Source organism: Corapipo altera, unplaced genomic scaffold (assembly GCF_003945725.1).
Source record: "Corapipo altera isolate COAL_440 unplaced genomic scaffold, ASM394572v1 71, whole genome shotgun sequence".
NCBI lineage: Eukaryota > Metazoa > Chordata > Aves > Passeriformes > Pipridae > Corapipo > Corapipo altera.
The window spans coordinates 2,779,146-2,799,700 of NW_020884916.1; the positions used below are offsets into that span (position 1 = coordinate 2,779,146).

General features: G+C 50.7%; 1 protein-coding gene across 1 annotated transcript in view; it reads left to right on the plus strand.

Moving 5' to 3' along the window:
• GRIK4 (glutamate ionotropic receptor kainate type subunit 4) overlaps nt 1-20,555 on the plus strand; it is a 182,094-nt gene that overhangs the window by 136,677 nt on the left and 24,862 nt on the right. Inside the window, 5 exon segments of the mRNA XM_027655665.1 lie at nt 2,329-2,490; nt 7,721-7,873; nt 8,732-8,836; nt 16,178-16,285; nt 17,227-17,430. Of these exon segments, the coding sequence (XP_027511466.1) occupies nt 2,329-2,490; nt 7,721-7,873; nt 8,732-8,836; nt 16,178-16,285; nt 17,227-17,430 (732 nt within the window).

Consider the following 20,555-nt stretch of genomic DNA (forward strand, 5'->3'; position numbering starts at 1 on the left):
TGTGGATGGGGAGTGCTGGCTGTAGAAAAAGACCCAACCAGCCACTGCTAATGAGAGCTGGGAAAAGCTGCTGCTGACATTTGAACCGGAGCAAATTGGTGTCTCTGGGGGGAGTGTGTCGGGGTCTGCCTGCGGTTGCTTTGCAGGCAGTGAGCCCTGGCAGCTGCCTCCAGCCCCGGGGAGCTTCCCTGAGGAAATTGGGCTGATGCAGGTGGGGATCCCTCCAAAAACTGTGCCATGAGCTGGGTGAGGGGCCAGGAGTGACCCCGGCGCTCGGAGCAGTCAGAGCTTGGGTTCAGCTGCTTGGCTGGAACAAACCTCACCCCTGCCCCGGGTTCCCTGTGGGAAGCAAGACTATTCCCTTGCCCATTAGTTGCTAATTTAAGGAGCAGAGCACAACAAACCTGCAGCCTCAAAAGCTTAGGGATGTTTTCAGGGGAGAAAAGGCACAATGGATACATGCAGGGAGGGAGGCTGGGGCAGTCTGGCTTGAGAACGAAGCCTTGGACTGTGTGGCTGTTCTGGTACAAAACATCCCATTTTCCTTCTGTGTACAACCAAGCCAGGAGGGCAGTCAGGCAGCTGTCTGCCTCGTGCCCTGCACAATTTGCCTCCCAGCTCTGGCTGCAGGGAGATGGTGTTTTTACGGGGGGCTCAGCACATCTCCTGCCGCTCCGTTTGCATCCAGGATCTCCTCCAGCCCAGCTCCTCATTAGCCACCTGCCCTCGTTGCACGGGCTGACAGGATGCCGTGGGTAAATGGATAACCTGTCAGGGAGGCAGCAGGATAATATCATTCAAATGAATCAATAGTTCACAGGCAATTTCATGTTACCCAACGCTAATGCGGTCGTGTCCAAAACGCACTTAATCCTGTGTCTGATCACATTCCTGGGGGAGTTTGCCTGGGCTGGAATAGTCTTGTAACTCCCATGTTTTGGAGATTTACAGACGCTGTTCCTGCGTGCCCGGGAAGGCAGCAAAGATAAAAAATGGGCTGGCTTGTTGCAAATCTCACACTCCACAGAGCCCAGAGCCGTCTGTGTTAGTGATGGAGGAGAACGGGCATCCAGCAGTTCCTGAAACTATTATTACTCCCACCTCCCTGCTCCATTTTAGCAATTAGCAAAAGAGAAATTAGTGAGGACGGTGCCATTATTTCCTGCTAATAGGACAAGAAGGGTTGGACCCTTTTCCAGGAATCTGTCGTGTAGCTGCTTCCCTTGATGTGAGTAGCAAAGGAGGGCTTTCCCTTTTCGCTGTCATTTTTATAATATGCAGTCATTTTTAGGCATTGTACCACTTTGCTTTTTAGAATTGTGAGGGGATGCTCCCAACTCCAAAACCCCACATTCAAAGCACCTTCCCACCCTCCACAGGGCATTAGGGTGTCCCAGGAGTGGCATCTCCTCCTGGTACCTGGTGCCAGTGCAGGATTGGGTTGTTAGGATTAGGTAGGTCAGGGTTAGGTTCCTCCTCTCCAGTGGGGAAGGAACTGGTTTAACTTAACAGTTTAAACTTGGTGTCACCAAATTGGTTGTGGTGATGGAGCAGCTTCACTCAGCAGATGATGTTTGTCACCCAGGCTGGGGCTCAGTTCAGAGGAAATTCAGAAGAATAAAGAAAAGAGGTGGCCGTGGTGGCCTGGGGATCCCTCCTGCCCTGAGTTTGGATGGAGAACCATTGCTGGTGTCCTCCCACTGCCTGGAGCTCTCAGGCACAGCAGTGTTTTCATAGAGAACAGAGCAGGGATTCTGTTTTTGGGAGTGCCTTGGAGAGAGGGCAGCGCTTGGGAAATATAAATCTCTGTGTGCTCTGGACCTCCCACAGCAGAGCTGACCTTCCCTGGGCTGTTGGAGCAGGTTAGTGGCTTCATCTGAAATACTTCATCCACCTCCCTGCCTGGGCTGTGACCCCAGTGTCACAGGGAGCTCCTGCCAGAAGGGGTGGTTTGTAACTGCAAGAGGAACACCACACTCAGGTGTGGTTGGCAGGACCCACAATTCAGGAATGGAAACTTTCCATAACCTTTTTTGCAGGGTTTGGTTTTGGTTTGTTTTTTTTTTTTGGTGGAATTTGGCCAATATAACCCTGGACTTGGCTGACATCTTCATTAAAAGCCTGAGATGGGCAGCACAAATCCTGTTTAGCACCCAGACCTTCCTCACCAACGAGTGGGTGGGTTTCATCCCCAGTGTGGAATGGGGGTTCCACATGTAAGGTCTCATCACTCCACAGTCCCATCTTCCCTCCAAGGGTTGACTGGTTTGGAAGCTTTCAGTGCCAGTTTTCTCCTCTAATCCCATTTTCTGCTTTGTGCTGCTTTAGGAGTTTTCCCTCCAGCGCCTGGACAGCCTGTTGGACGACAGAGTCAACATCCTGGGATTTTCCATTTTCAACCAGTCTCATGCCTTCTTCCAAGAGTTTGTCCAGAGCCTCAACCAGTCCTGGCAGGAGAACTGTGATCATGCTCCATTCACTGGGCCAGCAGTAAGTAAAATTCATTCCCATCACCCACAGCCTCCCTGGGCTGGGAACAGCTACAAACCAACAGGAAAACCTTGTGAGAGGAACTTCAGGATGGTCCTGAGCAGAGCCTGGCAATGCAGAGGTACAAGCTCTGGTCTCAAAGGGTACATTTTTTAATTATTAGATTTATTAAATAATTGAATTATTTAATCCAAGTAAACCCTGTGCTGAGGAGCTCAGGCTGCAGCTGTACTGCTGCACCTTGGACTGGCTTTTGTGGGCTGAGGAATGAGCCAGACAGAGCATTTTAGCTGAGTAGGTAGGAGAGGAATTTGGGTATCAAGCTGTGATTTGCAGAGGAGGATTTGATTTGGAGAACACTAAAGTGATCCTGAAAGTCAGAGGCTGCCCAAAGGGACTTGGGGAGCAGAGCTTTCAAGGGGTTCTCTGTGCTTGAACTGGTGCACAGCTCTAAATTCAAGCCTAATCTTAGTTTGAACTGTGTTTTCTGTGTGCAGGGGATGATGCAGCTCTGATTCAGTGTTTCCTTTGTGAAGTTTGTCCCTGTGTGTTTTACCTGCAGTAAAAATGGCTCGTGGCAGAGGGACTGGGAATGCAGATGGCACAGAAAGGGCTGGGCTCAGGCAGATGCCAAAAGGCTGGGTTGTGTTCCACGCTCCAACATCTCCCTGATGAATGTGCAGATCAGAACTGAAATCTTCCCCAGGGATTCTCCCCAACTGGGAAGGTTTGCAAAGCACATTTGCCACATCAGGGGTGCTGTGACTGGAGCTGGGGGAGGAGAGAGAGAGAAAATACCATCAGTGGAACCCTCTTGCTTGTTTTTTAATGAGCTCAGAGTCCCCTTGATGAGCTGAGGCAGCTCTGAAAACCTTATTGTCACCACAAAGTGATCCTTAACAGGCAAAATTAGGAGCTTGCTGCCCTTATTATTATTATTTCTGCCTGTTGGATGTGCCTGGGACCATCCTGCTCTCCCTCCTCCCTGCTCCAGTCACTTGCTGCCTGCCCTGCTGAATCTCCATGGGATTGCTACCAGGAAACTTCCTATTTGGATGACAGTTCAGAGGCATTAAAAACAAATTTCCCTCTAATAGTACAAGCAGAAGTCAGTAGGAACAGGAGTGTAGCAGGTGTGATGGGGAAATTAAAATTCTCATTGGGCTTTCTTACCCTGTGTTGTCTCGAGCAACCAGCAAAACCTGCAGGTGGAAGGATGCAGGATTATGCCTGGAATTCTTCAAAATGCCCTGTCCCAGGTGATGAAAAAGGGATTTGCCCTGAGTGGGGAAGTTACAGAGCAGAGCTGAAATATTCCCAGGCAGGGCAGGTGTTTTCTTGCCTTTGTCTGGGAGGAAAATTCCGCCAGGGATCATCTCTGCTGTTGGAAATCTGGGAGGTCTCATCTCCCAGGGAACAGCCCCCTGTGTTAGAACTTCCCCTTGTAGTCCTGGGAAGGAGTTGTCTCATGGAATAGCTCATCCTAAAGAGGGGAAAGGAAGCTCAACAGCTGGAAGTGACAGGAGGGAGGTTTCCTGCGAGCTGCAAAATCCCAGGGCTTTCTTCTAGAGCTGAGGAAGCATCTGACAAAGGAGGAGGGAGCTGCCTGCTCTAATGCCATTCTCATTAATCACATTGCAAAGAAAGGAAATCAGAGAAAATCATTCAAATTACAGATGGCTAGATTTGGTAATTAGAATTTAGGCTAAAACAGATGTTTGTAATTAAGTGTTTATGCCATTGAATAAAATCCAGATTGTAAAGTCTGTTTCACAGGGTTTTAACGGCTTTAATTCTCCGTGTTACATTTTGGGGGCAAAGATACAGATGCTAATGTTTGAGGAAGGAAAGGGAAAAAAAAACCTCAACCCATGGCACAACCCAAAGTAGCCAAACCTGTTCAGTATTTCCCTGGAGAGCAGCTTGCCTTTAAACATTGGCCTTTACATGGGAGATTTAAAAAAAAAAATGGATTATTCTACTTAACTGCTGTTAGTTTTTAGAGGGGCAGGAATGCTGTTGGGAGGAGGATGTGTTGCATCCAGCAAGGAGCTGGAGCTCAGGCTCAGGGCATCTGATGGAGTTCATTGTCTTGAAGACACCAGTTGGAAGGTCCAGCTGCTGATCTTTTTTTTTTTTTTTTTTGATGCTTTCTAGTTTTGGTGAGTTGTTCCCAGGGCTTTGTGTCACAGCTGGACTCTCCAACACCCCCCTATTTTTTGGGTACAGCCTCTCCTTGTGTGGCTGGGGGTGGAGCAGGGAGCCCACCTCCCCTGCCCTGATGAGACACCCAGCAAGTGGCAATTTTCATCAGCAACTTGCATTGTCAAGAATTTGGCTTCGGGGATTGAGGGAAGTCCCCAGAGCCCCGTGGATCTGCTGACACTGCCAGGGAGCTCTGGCATGGCAGGGGTGGCACAAAACCAACAGGGATCTGCACAAATCAGACGGTGCAAGCGAGGAACAGAATCCATTTGTTAACAAATTGGCTGTTTGAGACAGGGTGACAAAGCTGTGGGTTAAAATGAGGACATGAAAGGAGTGAGAGGTTTTATAGGTGACATGGAGAGAGTTGAGGTGAAGTAACAGGAAGGCAGTGGCAGATCCCCCTCACTGGATCTGCCTGGAGGGAGTTCCAAAGGTGCTGTCTCCAGGTCTCTCTCCGCTCCCCTGCTGAAGGCTGTGCCCTCCAAAATGTGTGGCTGCTTTGCATCTTTTCCAGTGCAAAATCCAGCAGCTTCAGGTACCTCAGCACTGACTCAGGTGAGGCTGCAGGGAAGGGGAGGGGATGTTCTCAGCTGCCCCCGTCCTCATTTTGACTTTCTGGGCTGCAGGAGACACTTGCCTGCCTCCAAATTCCAGAGAGACAAAGAATCCAGAAATGCTGCTGCACTCCCAACACCCTATAATTGGGAATGGCTTTCCTCCACACAGCTGCATCCCAAATTTCCTTGCTGTGTTGAATATGATCTGTTATATCTGAGTTAACAAGTGAATAATGCCAGAAAGAGATGAGAAACAGAAAACACTGGGGTGAGCTGAGAGGCAAATGGGAGAGCTCCCGAGGAAAGCTGTGATTTTAATTCAGGAAAGAAAAGAGGAATGGGCAGGATTCCTATTCCCTACCACAAGGACTTGTTCCTATGTATCACCATGCCCTCCTCAGTCCCTAAATTCCTTGAAATTATAAGGGGGCCTGCCAGAAATCCTGACAACTTTTTCAGGGCAAAACATTCCAACCAATAATGTCAAATGCCTGACTGAGATCTGCAAGTCTCTTGCTCACCAGCTAATAAGAGATCATTAACTGCTCAGGGCAAATGGAAATGGAAACCCAGCAGGAGACAATTAAAAATGCTGGGCCAATATTCTGATTTGGTACGAAATGGTGAAGCTCTGGGGTTACAGGGGTTGTGTTTGGTCTCATAACAGTTTCATTTGTCCAGCTGGTGGTGTTAATCTGGTTCCTGATTCAGGGAAATAATTGCTAATTGTGTGTGACATCCCGTGACCTGAGTGGGATTAAGTTCACAGTGAAAATTAAGTGTATGCTAAAGAGCTTCATGGCACAGGGGCTGAGGACAGGACAGGCTGGAGAGGCCCTGTTAGGAAAAAATAAAGGCAGGGAGAAGGATATATCATCTCCTTTAAGGATCTCTGAAAAATGCTTCCCAGGAGGGGAATGCTGGATCAAGCTTAGCAGATTTACCCCCAAACAGGAGGGAAGAAGTGCAGGAGAGATTCTTCCTGCCATTGCAAAGGGCCCTGTGATATAAAATGCCAAATTTCTCTTCCCACTCTTCCACCCATTCCTTGTGTGCTCAACTTCCATGACCAAAGGTGTACCTGTTCCATAGGAGACAGGTGAGCTGCAAGACTGGCAGGGGCCAGTCAAGCTGCCCAGGGCTCCCTGGAGAAACCTGGATGGGATTTGTGTAAAACAGATGAAGCTGGGATGTGCAGGAGGAGTGTGACAGAGCAAATGTGAGTCAGGGCTGGAGAAGTGAGAGGTCACCGGTGCTGTCAGAGCTGGTGGTTGGGGTTTTGCTGGCATGAGGCTGGAATCCTGCCTTTTAACTGCTGGCTTGTGGGTTTAAAGGTTTTTGTGCTGCTTGTCAAGTGTCTGATCCCAGCCCACCGTGGTCAGTGAGGTCTCACCACTGATGTGAGGAAGATCAAGCAGGGTCAACTCTGCCTTGCTCCGTTCCAATTAGTAATGCAGTGGAAGCCAAAGGTTTGTTGGGGTGATTGAACTGGGAGAGATTGTCCCTGCAGGGCCACTGGCAGCACTGAACAAACCTAGTCAGGCTTTGGGAGGAGGAGAGGATGCAGATTCCACAGCCAGGGTAAGGCAGGCAAAGGAGCTCCAGGCTGGAGACTGAGCCCGTTGCCAGGAGCCGGGATGGGAAGAGGATGCTCCTGGAAGTATCCATGAGGAAAATGTAGCCTTGGTAGTAATGAGGTGCAACGGCTTAATTCCAGCAGAGTCAGGAGGTGACAGTAATTAAAAGTGAAATCTCAGTCGCACCAGTGAACACGAGAGGGAAAATGGCTGATTATTAATGGGATCAAAGGCCTGGAAACACTTGTGCTCGGGCAAGAAACACGGTTTGTGAGGCTTGATGGACAAAGAAACCTGATGAAAGGCAAACAAAGCCAAGAGGAGGAGGAGAGCTGTGTGACTTTTGACATGCCTTCAGCAGTGCCATCACAGCAGGGAACTGGGGGTGTAGCACAGCACTGGATGGTCCCTGTGGGGTCTGAAAAGCAGGATTTGGCTGCTTGAGAAGCAGATCTAGCAAAACCTCACCTCATGTGGATCTGCCTGTCAATGAAGGACACATTGGTGCCCAGTAATGGCTGAAGCAGCACAATCATCTTGCCTGCTGTGAGTGCAGGCACAGAGGGTCTCTGTTCTGCCCAGCTGCCCCATTTTAGGAACTCCACAAACCTGATGCTCTCAGGAGCGTTCCCCCTGGCCAGCAGATTGATCACAGTCACCAACATGCCTGGATTAGAAAAAGTGAGTTACTTTAGGAAACTGAGGTTACAAAAGAAAGGGGAGGGGCAGAGACAGCGAGATGGAAAGATGACAACGGTAGAAGAAATTCTGAAGAACAAGGAAGCAAAAAGGGGTTGTGAATAGGGCGCTGTCCTGCTTGCTGCAAGCAGCAGTGGGGGGCTGGGTTTTCGTCTTCCTGCCTGAGTTTTTGCCCCCTTTTCCCCACAGCTCTCCTCTGCCCTGCTCTTCGACGCCGTGTACGCCGTGGTGACGGCCGTGCAGGAGCTCAACCGCAGCCAGGAGATCGGGGTGAAGCCCCTGTCCTGCGGCTCTGCCCAGATCTGGCAGCACGGCACCAGCCTCATGAACTACCTGAGAATGGTGAGAGGGGGCTGGAGTGTGTGCTGCTGGGGCAGAGCTCGTGCTCCCCACTGCCAGCAGCAAGAGCTGTGCTGGTGCTGGCAGTCTGTGCTATTTAGAGAGCAGATCTAAAGGCTGGTTTGTCCCTGTTGTCCCTGGCCTTGGAATGACATGAAACTCCCTGTTTTTGCTGCAGAAAAACTGAAACTCAATGGTTTTTGTTTTTTTTTTGCTAAAGTATGAATGTTTCTAAGTGGTTTGAGCCCTGTTTTGAGTGAATTGAGTAGATATAAGATCATGCCATACAGTTGCTCAGAGCTCAGTGGTGAGACATGAGCTCCCCTATGGAGGGGTTTGGGCTCCTTTCAACCAAAAATGTGGTTGCTGGAACCAAACAAGCCTACTTCTGGCAGGAGGACACTCTGAAATTTCATCCTGGGGTTGGCCAATATGATTCCATGCCCATGCAGAAGGAGCAGGTTCCTGAGTCTGTTTGAGGGGGCAGCTGAGACCAGGAAACTTCAAGAGACTTTTTTTTTCCCCCAAGGGAAAGCTTGAGCCTTGTACCACTTCAGCCTGTGCGTGTGAACCTGTTTTAAATCTCACCTTTAGTCAGAGCCAACAAAATCCTTCAGCTTCCCTTAGCTCTGGTCCTTGGATCCCCAGTGGCTTAGCCTTGGGATGGGGGGAGCTGTTGAGGGGCTGTGGAGGTGGTTTATTCCAAAGCAAAGAAACCTGGGGAGCCCTGCACTTTGTTCTCCTGCTTCTCTTCCCCTCCAGACTCTGAGGGCAAGCAGGGTGGGGACACAAGGGCTGCACTGGGAGGGTGGTGGGGTGAGCCACCTCGCTGGGCGCTGTAACTCAGTCTCTCTTGGACAGGTAGAATTGGAAGGTCTCACCGGCCACATCGAATTCAACAGCAAAGGCCAACGGTCCAACTACGCCCTGAAAATCCTGCAGCACACCCGGGCTGGATTCCGGCAGGTAAGAGCAGACACAGTGCCCAGGGACCATCTCTGTGTCCCCTGGTGAGGCTCAGGCTGCTGCTGTGGGGACCCAGGGGGGTTGCAGGACCCCCTCTCTGCAAGGAGAGGTGCTCAGCATGGCATGGATCAGGGCATGGATCAGGGTATGGATCAGGGCGTGGATCAGGGCATGGATCAGGGTGTGGATCAGGGCGTGGATCAGGGCATGGATCACAGTGTGGATCAGGGCGTGGATCAGGGCATGGATCACAGTGTGGATCAGGGTATGGATCAGGGCATGGATCATGGTGTGGATCCAGGTGTGGATCAGGGCATGGGTCAGGGTGTGGATCAGGGTGTGGATCATGGTGTGGATCAGGGTATGGATCAGGGCATGGATCAGGGTGTGGGTCATGGCAACTCTGTCTGAGCCCAGGCTGCCAAACCCAGCAGGTTCCACTTTGTCAGGAGCACGTCTGGGATAATTTAGATGTGTCTTCATGCATCAGGCCCCTTAGGTGGCAATGTCAGAGCCAATCTCTGTCCTGTCACAGGAGGTAATTCAGGTACGAGCTCACACTTGTGGCCCTTTTGCCCTTAAGCTCGTGGATACGTTTGCTCAAAATTGTTTGGAAAAACAGGAGAATTTCCCATGAAATGGGGGGGGGAAAAAAGGGGGTACTCTGAACCTTTCCAAACAACTTCTGTGGGGGAAAGCAAAGGGGGCAACCCCCTATCAGGAGCTCCCCACCATCTCTCCCCTACTTGGCATTTGGGGGGAAGTTCAAGATCCTTCACCCCTCGGTTTGTGGTTCCCCTGTGACAGGTTTGCTTAGCTCAGACTCTCATTTACTTTCTGTCTCAGTGCTTCTGGCTTCCTCCCAGTGTTGGCTCCTTTCTCTCCTCGTCTCCCTCTTTCTGTCCAAGGGATATTTCCTTGAGCCAAGGTTATGGTGGGGTCACGGGTGTCAGACTGCTGAGGTTACATGACACAAACCCAAGGAATTAGGGGTTTACTGGTAAATCCACACTTCATTCAGGAAAAAAAAATAGAAGTCCCAGAAAAAGAGGTTTTATCTCATTTCCCTGCTGACAACTCCACTGCTTCCCTTTTCTCGGAGATTGCCACTTCTCTTAGACTTTGGCAGAGAATAAAAGCTATTGTATCTTACCCTCACCAACAGAGCTTTTTGGCATTGGGAAGTCTCCCCTGGTCTTGCAGCACTGAATTTCAGCCTTGGCAAGGATGTTACCTGCCAGTTCTTACCTGTCAAGTGACAGCTTGGCTTTGATGCTGCCTTTTGCTGCGTGAGAGGGGGATCAGGATGGCATTTTCCCCACAGTGAGATCTCTCATGGCATCAATGCCCTTTTAATCCTGTCCCAAGCCCATCATCCTCTGAACAAAAGTGACAGATCCAAGCCCATCTGTGTTAATAAGGACGTGCATTCAGCTGGATTGGGGAAGAAAACGCTGCAGACCTCCCTGTGACAGCTTTGTTTTTGATGTGTTCAAATGTGGCAGGGACTTCACAGGAAAGGCACAGGTCCTCTTGGAGCAGAGCCTCTCCCAGAGCTCCACGGAGAGCTCTGACTGCAGCCTAATCTGCCCTGAGACTAAAGGCTCAGCTCTTCCCCACAAACCTGGTCTGACAGGAGAAAACCTTTCCTGACCTCTGTAAACAGGGAGCTTTGTGTTTCCAGGGTGCCCAGGAAAGCTGTGCTGGGATTAACCTTCCCAAATTTCCCATCAGGGTGCAGTGGTGATGTATCACTGCCAGTCACAGTAAAAAGGTGCTGGAAGGACAGGGCAGTCCCTTGGTGGTGGCTGTGAACCCTCTCCTGTCACAAACCCACCAACAAAGAGCTGTTTTTTTGTAAACCTGCTCGGAATGCCTGTGGCAGCCTTTCCTCCTTCTCTTCTCTCCTTCTCAGGGCTCTTACCTGACCAACAGCAGTGCCTGGAGGGGTGTCAGGCTCCCTCACAGCCTGAAACAGGGCTGTGTTTAATTGGGAAGGGCATCCCCAGGGAGCTGTGGAACCTGGCAGGCTCCTGCCTGACCTCCCACCCCTCCAGGTCCCTGCAAAGGGAAGGCAGAGGCCACTCTGCTGGGCCACAGGTGGTTATTTTCTCATTGCCAGCCTGGCTTCCTGTAATAAAAAGGACTAAATAAATCATTAGAAATAATTTAATTAAAGGAACAGGCTAAAGAACAGGCGTTCACATCCTGGAGACAATGTTGTTCCCAAGGGTTGCATTAACTGATTTGCTCATGCTCTTGTTTGAAACATTTCTATTCCCTCCTTAGTTTTAATCAACCTCACGCTCTCTGCCCATTCCTCTCTTCCTCTCCTTCCCTCTTTCTCTTTTCTCCTCTCTCTCCTTCCATCTATTGAAGCCACAGGGACTTCCAGCTCATCAGCTTTGACAGAGAGTTCACCAAATTTTGAAGCTGATCCAGCCAGCGAACAAATTAGAGACACTTCAGACTTTCTAACTTTCTGTTGCTTTTGGGCGAGGAGAGGCAGGGCTTTTTGACATCCAATTTTTAATACGTTTATGTAACGCACCAAACGTGTCTTTTTCCTGATTTAGCTTAACTAGAGGGATTTTTTTTTTTATTTCCCACAGCCATATGAGAGCTGCTCCCCGTTCACAGGATGCTCGATAAAGCACAGGCTCATTAATGTGCTGGTGATCTATGGATCTGACAAGGGCTGAGTTTGTAAATGTCAGCTTTTTTTATTTTTTTTTGCCTCTCTTTGCCCCTTTTGAAAACCACTACAGCACACCCCTGTGGGTTCAGAGGAGTGCTTGGCAGTAAACCACGAGCTGAGGTTTGGCAGCTCAGCAGGAGAAGGGGCTGAAGGAGGGCTGTGATTTAGGAAGGGAAGGGGCAGAGGGAGCTGTGCTGGGGCTGGAGCCGTGGGCACACTGACCCCAGCTCTGCCTGGCCCTAAGTGAGGCAGATTAGTCTCTATTTAACTAAAGGCTCTGCTGGTGTCCTGAGACAGAGCAGTGGAGAGATGGGGCTGTTTAATTGGTATGTTGATGAGATACAGATGAGTTCCCAGTGATAGCTCTGAGACCCTCAGCAATCCCTGCTGCATCAAACGTCTTTAACTTGGAAGAGGCTAATCAGCCTCGATGGGACTTGTTCCTCCTTAGCTGTTACCCCCAGCAAGGGCCCAGGGACAGATCCTGCCAAGAGTTGAATGGCTTTTGCCCCCCAGGACCTGACAAACTCGGACATGCCACTGTCAGGCCCTGTCTGGGCTATGGCAAGTGTCCATCATGTCCAGAGGGGACATCTGGGGAGGAAGGGGGTTGTGGGGGTTGCTGCATGACCTCAGGGAGGGTTGTGTGAGTGTCTCGTGGTTGTTCAGGTTTTAACAGCTGCTGATTCAGTGCCCTTTCCTAAATTCAGTGGAGGAAGCTTTTGCCTGCCTGCTGTGCTGGCATCAGCCTGGCAGTGTTGTCCTTCAGGAGTGCCAACCCCATGGCAGACCTGTCCTCTGAGGGCTTTCCCTCATTTGTTTATTTTATTCCCTTTTTTCCCCCCAGGCACTCCTAAATTCCCTCTCCTTGGGGCACCTTGATGAGGGATGATTGCACTCTGCACTCCTCCCTTTTCCTGGGGACACTGTAAAGGATGCAAGCTGTAGGACAGCACTTGCTAATCAGAGCCCAGATGGTGTCTGGGTTTATTGCACTCCCCTGCCTGTTCCAAGACCTGTATTCAGGCCTGGCTTTACCTTAATTTTAAGCTGGGAATGGGGTTGGGAAGTACCTGTGGTGCCTCTGAGGCTTATGGAGAAGTCTTGCTATGTTATCTCTTCCTGCCACCAGCTGCCTAGATAACACTGAGCAGAAGACTTAATTAAAATCATGAGTTGGAGTGGTATTCCATCATCTCACACCATGAGGAGCCTCAAAGCCTCTGCATGGAGGGGCTGCAGGGTGGAAGGAGCAGCCAGGAGTGACCCCCGTGCATGGTGTCAGCTGCTGGGGATTTTCTGGGGACATGAGAAATCTTTGGGTGTCCCTGATCCTAATAACACCCTTTGCAGAACAGCTGAACTGAGGGGCCTTGCCTGCCTGTGGGGATGGAGCAGTGGCACGAGAAATGGCACTTCCTTGCTTACCCCAGGCTTGAGGCTTTCTGGGCTGGCTCCCACTGAAACTGTGTGTTTGCTTCCCACCTTAACAAGGACAGACAGCAAGGCAGACCTGCCTCGAGGTGCCTGCAGGTGCTGCAGGCAGGACTTGATCTTCTTTGGTCAAGAGGGAGGCACTGGGATGTGCAGAGATGATGCAATGGGACCACACAGCCCTGAGGGCACGGAGGGGACCTTCTCCATCCAGACCTGTCACAGGTGGTAGAATCCCTCTCACAAAGGTGTCAAGCTCCAACTTGCACCCAGGTGATGTGTTGCTCTTGCTGCCCTCCTAGGACAGGTATGACACCATTTCAGCTCCTCTGATCATTAGGAACACTCCTCCAGTTTTCAGGCTGTTTATTTCTGGCTGGTTTATGTCTGTTTATTTTTGTGCCAATGCCATCATTTCAGCTTCAAAAGCTGTTCTACCTCTTTGCTACGGGCCTCCTCCACCTGCTGTATTTATACAGACCAATCATATCCACCACTAAAAAACCCTGAGTCCTAAAAACTCGGAAGTCCTTGTCCAGAGCCTTAACAACAGGATGGTCTTATCCACGTCCACGTGGAGGATTTGATTGTTTTCCAGCCCATTTTGCAGATGGATATGTTTTCTGTTTTTCAGAGGCTCTTTATATGTAGATGGAGGTGATTAAAATCACCTTGACATCCATCTTGCAGGAAAGGGAGGGATGTGAGGATCCCAGGCACCCTCTGACACGTTGCACTTTGGAAACAACGAGTGGTGTGGGGAGTCAATTAGTGGCTCTGTCAGCCTGTGAGGGGGACAGTGGTGAGCTGAGCCCCCCCAGGATTTGGGGGGAAGTACCCTGGCATGTGGGAGAGTGTGGCTTTGGTGCTGTGTGAAAAACAAGGTCAAACCCCTGGCACTGTCAGAGGAGGAGGCAGGCAATTAGTCTCAGTGTGTGCCAGCAGGGGAGGGACAAATTGGAGAACAGCGAGGGCTGTTAAAATTAAAGTTAATCTGTCACTAATCTCTGGTTGTGAGATCCAGGAGGGGGAAAAAAAATGAGGCAGTGTTTATGAGTGATGACTCTCCCTGGGAGGAAATGGCTGTGGAGGGGCTGCTCCTCAGTAGTCACAGCGAGAGGAGAGACCTCTGTGCAGGGTTGGGGTGGATCCATCCCAGCCCATCCATGCACACCCTGTGCAGGCCAGTTAAGGCTGTGCTTTAAGGACCCCTTCCTGTGAAATACTGGGTAAATCTCCCAGTTTGAGGCTGTTGTTCCCCAGCAGAGGTGAGTCCTGCACGGCAGCGTCACTGTGGGGCTGTGAGTGTGGTGGTAGTTAAGTCACAACAAGCTGTCAAGGCAACAGGGTGCCCAAAACTTGCACCCAGCCTGCTCCAACACACCATCCCTGTGCCTCCATCCCCTTGTTTGCCAGATGACACTGGTGACCTCCCCAGTGCCTCTCCTGTTAGTGGGGAGCCTCCAAGAGGAAGTGCTTCCCAGACATTTGCCTTCCCTGCCTGCTCCATCTCCCCCAGGGCAGTGGTCACAGCCTGACAGAGCTCAAGGAGCGTTTGGACAGTCCTCTCAGGCACATGAGGGGATTCTTGAGGGTGTTCTGTGCAGGGTCAGGAGATGGATTTGATGATCTTGTCCCTTCATACTCAGAGTATTCTGTGTGATTTTGTGACTGAGTGTAAGCTGTCCTGCTTGCACTTCCCACTGCTCCTTGTGCCTCGAGGTGAGGAAGCTGAATTAGGGACATCCCACACGTTGTAATAATGGCTTGTTGGTCAGTTGGGCTGGATTTGCACCAACAGCTGGGAGAGGAAAGGACTTGGCCACTCCCTGACCATCTGGAGGATTCGGTGTGTGCACAGTGGAGCTGTGGTGTCAGGTTGTGTTGGGCTGAGATCCACGAACTGGGAAGTGACTCCAAAGCCCTGGAGCTGTCAGTCACAGCAGAGGTAGAGCCCTGCCAGGAACAGGGGCTGGGTGCACAGAGTCAATCCCAGGGCAGAGTAAATCCATGTGTATCCTGTGCTCCCGCCCGGGCCGTGGCTCCGCGTCACCTCCCACCCTCCTCCTTGGACACGACAAGATTAGTCTGTGACGGAACAGAAATCCATTTGTTCCTGCCACCCTGACAGCCGTGGCACAGCCAGAGGATAACCTGCCTCGTGGCAGCACGAGGGAGCTGGGAGTGGATTTGTTCTGGCTGTGGAAGAGCCGTGAAGGCTCCCCTGTGCATTGGGGTCACCCTCTGCCTCTCAGGGGCACAGCACCTCACTTCAGGGGTGTCTGAGGACAACAGTCGTGCAGAGGGCTTGGACTGATGGGGATAGAGAGGAGAAACAGGAGGGAGAAGTGTTCTCAGAGGGAGCTGGCCTCCCTCAGTCACCCCTCTATCCATGAGGAAAAGCAGAGGCTCTTTTAGCCAGAGTGTGATTTGCATGCTGGAGGTGCTGATCTCCCTGCCCAGAGCTCTGAGGGAGGGAGATTAGGCTCTTGAAGTTAAAATTAGGTTTTGTTGAATATTCCTCCCCCCTGGCTGAAGGCAGCAGGATGGTTCTGTTGCGTCACAGCTGAATCACAGCGTCCTCCCAAGCACTGGGGGACTGGTCCCTGCCATCCATGGTGGGAATTGGGCTTTGCTGCAGTGACACTGATGCTTGGATGGGTAAATTAGAGCTGTTAGGTGTGATGAGCCCGGATCAAAGCTTGGAGGTACTTAATTGGAGTAGCTGGCATCCATTGCAGCAGCAAGAGGAGATGAGTCATGGAGCAGCACCACTGAGGACGTGCCTTCCTTCCACCATCTGCCCCCAAGGTGGAGGGCAGAGCCTCCAAAACCACGCTGGCAGGGATGAGCTTGGAGCTTTGGCTGTGTGGGCACTGCTGGGTAAGACTCAGCCACCTTGGTGGTGTTTTGGGGACAGCACACCGGGCTGTTTGACCACCACGAGCCCCAGGGAGCTGCTGCAGGGAGGACATGTGGGAAGGCAGCTCCTGCCGTGAGCAGGGACAGGTTTTTGGCACTGCAGAGCAGGTGGGGGGTGCACCAGAGGGTTAATGTCTCTGCTGACCTGTTGTGGGGGTGCCTTGTAAAGGTAATGGAGCGTTCACAGGCAGGCCAGCCCGATGGCTGTCACTCACCAGAGCCATATGGTGGGTTCTGTGCAGTAACTCGCCCTATAAATTCCCTTATTGTGCTGTTTGTCCCTCCAGATTGGCCACTGGCACGTGTCTGAAGGACTCAGCATGGACAACAGGATCTTCTCCTCCAACATATCAGACAGTCTGTTCAACACCACGCTCATTGTCACCACCATCCTGGTAAGTGAGGGGGTCACCTGCAGTTCCCACTGGCTCCCAACTCACAGGGGTGTCGAGCAGCTGGAATGTCCCTCCCTCTCCCTGCCCCCCTGGACCCCCAGCATGAGGCACTGCACACTGATTTCATCCAGAGCAGGCCATCAAATCTCTAATTACGGCACTGAGGACAATTCATGGCAGTGTAATTAAACTCAAGTCGATGTTTCATATGGAAATGATATTTGATGAGTTCAGAAGCAGCTGGGGAGAGGGCTGGGATGGGGAGACGTTGCCATTTTACATTCATCTCTGAATGATGGTCTTGTTTTGCGTACAGCTGGTAAGCTGGAAGGAACAATTGTCCCTTCAACCCATAAAATTACAAAAATTGGCCAAGATGGGCACAATTTTGATAAAGACTTCACATTTACAGGCAGCACCTTATTCAACAGGTTTCCCCTTCTGGGTGCTGCCTGTCCAGTGATATTTTTTTTTTCAATGCCTCTGCTCCTTCCTTAAAGAGACCCAAAATCCTATTTCCTCATGTCCCACAAAGTTTGAAAGGGGGGGCAGACTGGAAAAGTGGCTCTTTACCAAGAGAAGCTGAGTCTGTGTGTCCTGCTGTGACTCAGAGCAGTCACTGGGCTGCTCTGGGCATGTCCCAGTTGGAAGCAGCCCCCAGAGCGTGATCCCTTATCCTAAACTGGGATAAATCCACACAGCAGAGCCCAGTGAATCCCAGTGTGGAAACAGCCCTGATGGCTTTACACCCCCTGCACCAGGCTTTCCATATCAATTATATCCATACTGGGATGGTGTGCCCCTTATACTGGGGTAGGATCTTTACGGCCCCTTCCAACCCAGACCATCCCACGGCTCCACGAGTTCCTGCCACCCTGGCACTGCCCTCCCCGCTCCGTGCTGGCTAAGATGGGAATGACAGCTGCCCAGTTTCACTGCAGGAAAACCCTTACTTAATGCTGAAGTGGAACCACCAGGAGCTGGAAGGCAACGACCGCTACGAGGGCTTCTGCGTGGACATGCTGAAGGAGCTGGCAGAGATCCTGCGCTTCAACTACAAGATCCACCTCGTTGGGGACGGGGTTTATGGTGTCCCCGAGGCCAATGGCACGTGGACAGGGATGGTGGGCGAGCTCATTGCCCGGGTAAGTGAATTAACTCTACTCTTTTTAACTCTGCTCTTTTTAACTCTGCTCTTTTTAACTCTGCCCTGCCGGGACCTGGCGAACGCAGAGCCCTGATGTTGTTTTTTTTTTTAAGTGCTCCAGGACGAGAAGGACTGAGGGGTGGATGTTTTAGTCCATTTGTGAGGCTTTGAGGGTGTGTTCTCCCAGTGGCAGATGGGTTTGTTGTGGTGGCGTGACAGCAAGAGCAGGAGCAGGGCCCCAAGTGGGTGCTCTCAGTGGGTGCTCACTCTGCTGGAAAAGACACCTGAACTCTGGGATCCTGCATAAGAGCTCATTACAGAGTGGATTATTTTTTTCTTGGTGGAAAGATGAATGAAAGCTTGCAACAGAAAAACACACAAGGCTTGGTGTAAACTGGAAAAAAACCTCACAAAAACACACTGTTTGGGACAGAAGCAAGTAAGAATTACATTTCTACCCAGAAAAGTTTGGGGAGATTCAATTCAGCTTAACTCTGAGTTTATTTGTTTGTTTGTTTGTTTTTGTGGTTTTTTGTTTGTTTGGTTTTTTGTTTTGGTTTTGTTTGTTTGTTTGTTTTTGTTTTTGGGGTTTTTTTTGTTGTTTTTTTTTTTTTTTTTGAGAAGAACACTTTCTGTTTGCTTGAAGCACGTGGATTGAGGTCTTTTCACTGCTGTGCTCTGGGGTGCTGCTGCCCAGCAATAAAGCTGGGTGCTTTTTCCTGGGTTTGACCATAATTCTGTGTACACTTGTGCCCATTCAGCCTCTACCCCCCTCCCTGCTCTTTGTTTTCCTCAGCAGCTCAAGGCAGCCCTGCCCCAGGGTTCCTGGAGCTTAAATACAGCTCACAAAATGCTCTGAGATCCTTAGTAAAATAGGCTCAGCCAAAGCTAACAGGAAGATTGATGCTATTTAAGCCAACTTTTCCTTACTCACTTATTTCTACCCTATCTCATCATTACCAAAGCTGTGAGAACCCAGCAACACTTTCTCAGCTGGTGGCAAATCCTCAGTGTGTTTGTGGTAATCCCACCACTGTGGGAGAGGAGATCCTGAGTCACTCCATCATTTACCTCCTGCAGAGCAGAGGAACAAGGGCCCAAATCCATCCCCTGTGGCTCCAGGCAGGGGTCTGGGGCTCCTGCCACAGCTTTCCTCCTACCTGTGGGAGATGAGTGAACATCAATTTATCGATTTATTGGGTGGTATTTGGTTGAAGGTTGGAATTGAGGATCTTGGAGGTCTTTTCCAACCCTTAATGATTATGGAATCATCATCTAGAAGATGCCCAGTGGCCTCTCTCTGCTTCTTCCCCACGTGGCGAAGGGGACCCGCCTGATGCTCGTCCTACCTGAGGAGTTTGAGCCGAGTGCTTCAGGTCAGGTGGGACAACTCTAAGTCTGAAAGAGGGATTTTGGGATTTGCTGAGGGTCAGAGACAGGTCATGGAACAGACTGCAGATTCTCCTGAGCCGGCTCCTGTCTCCTGGGTCGCCCTTTCCCAGCGGAGCGATGATTCCCGACGCCAGCTGAGATCCCACCTCCATCTGCTCTTTCAGCAGAGCCTTCTGCACGGCTGTTTGCAAATGCTCCAGGCTATTGGCATAGCTTTTACCCATCTTTCCCTGCCTGTGTATGTACATGCACACACAATTACCCTTGGGCAGCATTCCTGTCGGGAGGCAGGAGGGAAGGCGCCCAGAGCAGCGAGTGATCTGTGCAGACAAAGGAAGGGAACAGCCACCAAACTTTTGGCCTGCTAACCCTGGCAGTGCCTCTCCATTAAATGGGAGCTTCTGGTGGCTTGTTTTTCTTTGGTGGTAGGTGTTTTAACTTCATCTCCTCACGGAAACCATTTGTTTCTTCTGCAACTCGAGCCTTATTTAGGAGGATTTTTACTTCTGCTTCAGCAAGGCAGAGCTGGCGAAGCCTGTGAGGCTGAATCACAAATTGGAGAAGCAGCTTTCTCTGCTTTGTTCTTGCTATGTCCCCGAGAGTCTTTATGGTGGTTTCAGCAAGTTTTTGATCAGTCCCAGGGACTGGCACTTTGGATCAGGTCAGCCAGGGCAGAGCTGGTTGTGTGCTTGGTGTTGTGTTTGCTCAGGGCTGCTTGGGACGTGGTTTTCTGAGGGCATTGCACTGTCCTTGACATCCCCTGGGAGAGTTTTCCCTTGCTTCCAGCCCCTTGTTCATCCCCTATCCCATGGGATCCAGCATATCCTGTGTTAGGGGCACAGACTCCTCTTTTGGTGGGTCTAACCCCTGGACACTCTTCTCCATCCAACCTTTAGCACAGAGAAGGCATCAGCTGCAACACAAACCTATCACAGGGATCCCAAATCTTACCCAAAATGAAAGCTCTGCACCTGCCTCTGTGCAGCACAATATTATTGTAGGAAAGTGTTTCCTCCTTTGCCCTGATCAGCCATCAGAAAATAAGGTTTGACTCATGCACACTTAATGTGCAGGACCAAAAGGTCAGAGAATTATCCAGCTCCATGCAGTGCCTTTCCTGTAATCCCCCTGTGGCACTGAATCTCCTCAGAGCAACTCTGGGCTATATGGGAAAAGTGTTTCATTTTATTGCTTCTAAATTAACCAGCTATTGATTTATTCTTAAGAGCTGAAAATTCCATTACAGCTAATTGTGCACCATGATATGATTGAGCAGGATGCTACATAAACATAAATTTGTGCTTGACCCAAATTTTCCAGTACATATCTTATCGACCTGCTCGCAAAACAAATGGAGAGGGAAGGAAGAGGGGGATTGGGGTGGCTTGGGAAGAGCTGTGGGGACACCTCTGTCTGTGTCAGCAGCCTGCCTTGTCATCAGAGCAGGAATCCTGTACTCTTTGGGATCAGCTGCTGGAGGTTTGGCTTGGGAGAAATCACTTGGAAGGACTCATAGAATCATAGAATCACAGAGTGGTTTGGGTTAGAAGGAACCTCAAAGATCATCTCATTCCACCCCCTACCATGGGCAGGGACACCTTCCCCTATCCCAGGTTGCTCCAAGCCCCCTCCAACCTGGCCTTGGACACTTCCAGGGATGGGGCAGCCCCAGCTTCTCTGGGCAACCTGTGCCAGGGCCTCCCCACCCTCCTGGGGAAGAGTTTCATCCCA